We start from the raw sequence: 6,908 nt of genomic DNA, 5'->3' as shown, positions 1-6,908 counted from the left end.
GTTGGGCATTGGATTAGTTGTTGAGAACCTCATCGTATTGAGCATGGCATTGGATTAGATGTTGAGAACCCCATCGCCGTGAGTTGGTCATTGAATGGGTTGTGTAGAACCTCATCGAACTAAGTTGGTCATTGGATGACTTTGAATATTGCCACAATTTAGATCGAGAATGCTTTCGTTTTCATTTTAACATTTGTAAAAGTTTGCTATCATCTGTTTTTGTTTAACATGTCCTACATGATTTGGTTTCATGAATTTAGAGTGACTGCATTTATCTAACGTCGAGACCGATATCTTCTTTCGATGATAGGGATGAAAGGAGTGAGTGACCTTCAAATATCCTCTTCACAATAATTTGTTTGATATGTAACATTAAGTAGTGACATATTATGACCATACTGTCTTCGGTATAGCTTTGAAGTATTGTTGATTGACCAGAAAGGAATAATTTAAGTATTGTTGATTGACCAGAAAGGAATAACTTAAACGTTACGTTGGAATATAAAAGCATTGCACTTTTCCTCGATTTTATAACAATAAGTAAGTTGAAGTTTTCATCTTCTGTGGAGTATGCAAAAGATAGTCATAAAAGTGAAAACAACACGAAACTTTATGGTGATTTATAGAAATTTATCAGTGAAATGATATTCCACTCTTTCAAACATTAAAATAACAATTAAATATTTTTCACTGCTTGGATTTCTTAGCCCTTTCTTACTACCAAATCAAACATCAATGTGCAAAGGGCTGGGACACAATGTGGCGCGCATGTCTGAAAAGCTATAATTGACCATTTCTAAGCCACTTGTGAAATATAGCTATTGGGGCTAACTCGGTAAAATAGATTGCTTCCTTACACTGAAATAAACAATTATTCTCTATCTAATATTAACTTTCTTTACATATTTAAAATAGAAAATAACCCTGCCGTTTGTAGTACCTCGTGATTTTCCTGTTCAACGAGAATTTCGATGTGTTAGAATGAATTTGTTAGATATTTGTCTCGAAACCTGTCAACTAGAAAAAATGGCATGTTCTGTTTGGTTGATACATCCTGTTTGCACGGCTATTGCCTTGTTTCCATTTAATAGTTAATTTGCATTTTAAATCCGTAAAATCTTAGCAACGGAAGCTGTAAATGCGATCTTACTCGGGTCATTAGCTACATAATATGATCCATCCGACAGGTCGGCATGGGTGGCAACGGGGAGCAGGTGGAGGTTGACCGGATATGGACGAGCCTTGGACCGTGGGGCCGCTACCAGATCAAACAGTACATCTCATATTGTCTCATCTGTATCTCCTGGGTCATACACCAACTCACCATTGTCTTTATAGGTATATTATCAAACGGGTACATTACATAAAGGTTTTTAGTAGTCTGGGGGTATTGATTCCCCAATATATAGACAAGGAATACATCTGTCAAAATCTCAACTTTAGTATGAGGTCTTTATAAGATCGCGTTCACCGGGAAATCGGTGATGTTTGCCTCTGAAACACATATACGGCACGCGGCAAAGGGAAATGAATAATGGTATTAATCATATTATCAAAATGTATCTCACAAGCCTTTTCTTAATCACTAGCAGGCCTGTGTATCCTGTAATGTCTTATTCATTGTTTAAGAGTAAACAAACGTATCTTCAGCTTCTTGCTTGGCTCGATGTCATTTTTGCGGGCTCGGGTAAGAATTTCATGCCTTGATTTGTTTGCTTTTCATTAAGCCGAGGTGATAATTGATTAGATATGCTTGATTGGTATCAAACTTTTTATGAAATTTAAATGGTTAAACAGTTTGAGCAAACATGCCTTCATTTTATTTTCTGTCTTTTATTGGCAGGAGTACAAACGTCAAAATCATGTCTTACATGTATATACTCTATGCGTTTTTATAAGGCTTTTTCTTATAAAAAATATTGAACTATATGGTTCTCCAAATGGAATAATTCATACAAATGGCAAATGCTGAGCAATCTAGAGAAAGACAGTGTACAACCTAAGCTATGCCTAATTGTTACCCACTTTGTAAATTGATTGTCTTTAGTTTTCGCATTGATGTTTTTATATCTAATTCGTAAATAAATAAGATAACAAATGATATTTTCATAGTATCGAATACGTCATGTTGCGAACTGTTCGATACAATGTCTAATATATACTCTTCTTTTGCGGAGATAATGTAGCAAATAACAAACGCGGTAAACATGACTTTCTTTAACGTGTCAAAGATACGCTCGATATTCTCGAGGCTCGAAGTATTTTTGCCGGTCTCTGGAATATCGAGCCAACGCGTTTTGATTGTATTTTGAAACACAATTGCTTCTTAATTTAGAAGTGCAACTTTTAATAATCTCATCAGGTTACCGACCCAATTTTCACTGCAAGGCGGGCCTGAACGACTCGCTGATAGCGAACAAGACGGGAGCCATCTTCGAATATGGGGAATGCAAGGTAGAAAGGTAGGATGATGATGATGATGATGATGATGATGATGATGATGATGATGATGATGATGATGATGATGATGATGGTGATGATTTCAATGCTGTTTAATATTTTACAATATTTATAAGAAAAACTACAGAAACAAGCTCAGATGCCAAAAGTTAAAAAAATAAACGCCGTTTAATGGCACAGGGTAAACGCCAAAGACATATAAAACAAAAACAAACAATCACAAACAAGAAACATGGAACAACGGTACAAAACTCCACAAACAACACAGCACAAATATCCTATGTAAAAAAACTAGGTCTGTTTATAAAGGGTTATAAGGTACCGCATTGGAACGGTCAATACTGGCGGTTTTAGCCAGTTTGTATGCACAACCTCACTCTTATCCAAACAATCCCGAATAAAGTTAAAACGTAATAGGTAAATCTTATAAAAGTATGCATTAACTTGAGGAAACTTAATAAAAACAAATAAAAGTGAACCCAAAGTACTTCAGTGATAAGGGATCCCGACTCTATCTAAGACGAAGGAATACAATTAAGAGTACCTAATGCAAAAAACTTTTCAAAGATACGATGCAGTCGTTGTTTGAAACTATGAACATCAAACACAGTCTGGCTTAGCAAATAAAAAGTTTAAAATGTGTGATCATAGAGTTTCATAATGAAAAGCATCATTTTACTAAAACTGGGAACAAAGAAAGGAAACATTATTTAAAATAAAAACACGACATTTATTTGCTAAATTTTTCTTCCAAATGATTACCTAAGTAAATTTTAAAAGAAAGAGACGTCAAAAGCTGGAACATTCCTAGCCAACCAGGAAAGACTTTAAAGATAAAACGAATCTGCAAAATATTCATAAAATCAAAGCACTGAAAGTGTAGGTATGCAAAGACGCCATATTCAACTTTATATTTTGTCTAAGGAATTCATCATCAAAAACAAGAAGGCAAGTAGTCTTCAAAGTTTTGCAGTTATATCTTCGGTTTAAATAAGAAATAAGCCAAGAGCAGGCATTGCTAGAGCACAAATGAATTCCGTTGATATGATAATGGTATTGACTATTCTGTTCTGACTATTCAAAGTATATGTAACCTTTTCAGATACGAAAACACGAGTACTGGGATGGTGAAAACCACGTCAGAATGCCAGCACGGTTGGACGTATGACATACCAACCGACCAATCCTTTGTCTCTGAGGTGGAAACATACCAATACTTAAACCGAAGTATTTTAACAGCCAATAAGTAGTTGTTGCATGATTACGTATTCATTATTAGTGATTCTGATGTGAAGTAATCATGTGTCTTTTTTGTTATTAAAATCTTTTTCTCATTCAACATTGCCTCGATATCCTACATTTAAGGCCTGTGTCCGTATTCCCCGATTTTTAAGTCCACAGTGTTTCGCCGGTTATGTATTTATAAGCATGCTCCCGTCCTCTTAAAAATCGCTTTGTTGGGATATTGTCTGTTAATCATGATGGCTTGGACATTTTCTTTACGGTACGACGTTTTCTACTTTTAAGGACTTTCTCTTTTTATTGTTGGGTTTGTTTACGATGAAAGTTTCGGTGTTTGCAATATAACTTTCTATGTTTTCAATGGGCCTTTCTATGTTTGCAATGGGATTTTCTATGTTTGCAATGGGACTTTCCTAGTTTGCAATATGACTTTCTATGTATGCAATTGGCCTTTCTGTGTTTGCAATAGGCCTCTATACATGCAATGGTACTTTTCTATGTTTCAATTGGACTTTCTATGTCTGCAATAGGACTTTCTATGTTTACAGTGAGATATATTTGCAATGGGACTTTTTATGTTTATAATGGCACTTTGTATTTTTACAGTGAACGTTTTAAGTATGTTTATATCGGTAATTTCTTCATTACTTCATAATGACATTTTCTGTTTTCAGTGGGACTTCCTTTGTTAAGCATGTATGTATCGTTTTCTCGGTTAACAGTGCATTTTGTTCTGTTTTTAGTGGGATTTCGTATGCGAGAAGGAGGAACTTGCGGAGATGACTCAGCTACTACTCTTCGTCGGAATGATTATTGGCACGTGCTTTTTCCCACAATGTCTGGTAAGTTCACATTGGCATGTTGTAAACTTACTTTCATGCAAGAAGCTTATATACACATTCAAATCTTTACAAAAATTGCTTGCAGTACTGAAATGCATTCATGCATGGTTTGAGGGCTGACCTGTAAACATTATTTGCTAAGGGTAATATTTAAGTATATACATGAAATCTTCCAATTTATTTAATGGGGCAATGAAAAATGCAAATAATGTAACTGGATTATTCTACTTTCAGACCGTTTCGGCCGAAAGCCGGTAATGGTATTTAGTCATATATGTCTGTTTGCAATCGTTCTGGCGACGTCGTTCAGCCCCAACTACACGACATTCGTCGTCCTACGCATTCTTACCGGCGCCGTCACTCAGGTACACCTCTTTAGAAAGTTATCTCCCGAGCTGAGCCTTAGCAGAGGTGACCGACTTGTTGAATTTGACTGCTTCCGGAATTTCGTTAATGACCAGGATGCATTGGATTTAGTGGAGTAGTTTTAATGCGCTTTAGTAATATCCCGCGTAGTAAGAAATCGGTAACTTCGTGATTAGTCCTATAGAAGCGATTGTTTGTACGTGTGCCGATTATCACAGCTTATCACATATCTATATGAAATATATTACTAATGAACATTATATATTATTGATGTAGGGGGCGCTGTCGGGAACGACGTTGGCATCGGAGACGTTTCCCAAGGAATGCCGTCACCTGACGGAAGTGTTTGCACTGGTCGTATGGACAAGCAGCATCTGCATAATGTCTCCAATTGCGTACGCGCTACGTAATGTATCGTGGCGCTACCTCCAGATTACGTTCGCCCTGATGAGCGCATGGTCACTGTTACAGTGGTGGTACGTGTTTACACAATGACAATAGGCCTTGAAATTCAAATGTTATTGGCCTTACCAGTATTTTATATTGACAGCCGCAATATGTTAGCAAAACAACTACATACTACGTCTACGCTTTGACTGCTACATTGGAATAAACACTTTTGGCAGGTTTCTTGACGAGTCCTTGCGGTGGCTTATTGCCAACGGGAAGATGGACCAGGCGCGTAAGATCATCAGGAAGGCGTGCAGGTACAACCGGAAGGATTACCATACAGTTCTAAAGGTTACGCTATACAAACTTTTAAGGTTGAAATACGCTAGCTCCAACTCTAAAAAGTTATAAACGTTACATTCATATATCCCAATATAATAATCTTAGAATGTGTACATATTTGATGATCATATGATATCTGCACATACAAACATTACTTATAAGTAAAGAATAAGTGATATTTAATACTGTAGGATTCTGGACTGGACGAAGGCGGGGATGAGCACGTGCGACTTAGCAAAGATGGTGGCGCCCTGCAACTGGATGCCATAGCCGCTCCCACTCCGATACCGGACGTGTTCGTGGAAAAATACACTATCTGTGATATGTTCAAGAACAAGATGATCCGAAATGTCTCTTTTATTATATGGTACACATGGTAGGTTGTGGATTTAGCGTGTTTATCTTTTGATAGAATTCTACCTGTAACACCGCTGTTGAACTTTTGTGTGTCTTCGGATTTTCATCATACTGTTGACTTTGTGTGGTATGAAGCCACTGTGGAACATACACCCTCAGCTTATTAAAGCGATACGTATGTACTGCTTATGCCACTGTGCACCGCCACTGCAGGATTGTTGACAATCTGGTGGTTATGACCTCCTCCATTCTTTACGGTGACAAATTAATACACTATAAAGATATGTTATAAAACTGCTTTATGTTCCACTCCTCAGGATTGTTGACAGTCTGGTGTATTACGGTCTTTACATGATATCGTCAGATTTGTACGGTGATCGCTACATCAACTTTTTCCTCAGCGCCCTCATCGAGTACCCCGCCAGCGTGTTCGAGTACTTCGCACTAGTCAAGTTCGTACGAGTATGATAACATATCATAGTGATGTTTAATATGCCGTGTTACCAAAATGAAGCCATTAGTCGTTATAATGATTGCATGTTGGTGTCTGCTGTCTCTCCTGTGACTCTATTGTTTCTGTATTATTCGAAAAGCTTTTTGAAAATGTTTGAATTTGAAGAATACATTTTTATGTGTTCTTTCGCTTGCTTGTATAAGTGTATTCTCTTTCCAATCCACAGAATCGGACGGAAGTGGACATGTGTGATCTGCCATAGCGTTGCCGCCATTGCCCTCATCGTTGCCACCGCCTTCCGATACAGCGCAGGTGAGGACAAAAATGGGACTTTAGCAATAGCATATTAAAAGTAACCAAAATTCAAGCAGCAACAATAGCATCAACGATAACGAAGTCATAGGACATACAATTCCATTCCTGTATTCGGGGCAGTAGCCACCGCATCCCCGTTT

General features: G+C 37.3%; 1 protein-coding gene across 1 annotated transcript in view; it reads left to right on the top strand.

Annotated features, from left to right (window-relative positions):
- The first annotated feature begins 418 nt into the window (after positions 1–418).
- Positions 419–6,908, top strand: part of LOC128204653 (organic cation transporter-like protein) — a 19,464-nt gene continuing 12,974 nt past the window's right edge. Inside the window, exons 1-11 of the mRNA XM_052906053.1 lie at positions 419–540; positions 1,188–1,338; positions 2,363–2,462; positions 3,563–3,659; positions 4,446–4,539; positions 4,779–4,909; positions 5,187–5,386; positions 5,537–5,651; positions 5,834–6,018; positions 6,317–6,451; positions 6,680–6,765. Coding sequence (XP_052762013.1) covers positions 1,194–1,338; positions 2,363–2,462; positions 3,563–3,659; positions 4,446–4,539; positions 4,779–4,909; positions 5,187–5,386; positions 5,537–5,651; positions 5,834–6,018; positions 6,317–6,451; positions 6,680–6,765 — 1,288 coding nt within the window. The 5' untranslated portion in view covers positions 419–540; positions 1,188–1,193. The remainder of the gene's footprint in view (positions 541–1,187; positions 1,339–2,362; positions 2,463–3,562; positions 3,660–4,445; positions 4,540–4,778; positions 4,910–5,186; positions 5,387–5,536; positions 5,652–5,833; positions 6,019–6,316; positions 6,452–6,679; positions 6,766–6,908) is intronic.

Source organism: Mya arenaria, chromosome 10 (genome assembly GCF_026914265.1).
Source record: "Mya arenaria isolate MELC-2E11 chromosome 10, ASM2691426v1".
Classification (NCBI taxonomy): domain Eukaryota; kingdom Metazoa; phylum Mollusca; class Bivalvia; order Myida; family Myidae; genus Mya; species Mya arenaria.
This window is presented reverse-complemented; position numbering and strand designations above follow the sequence as displayed.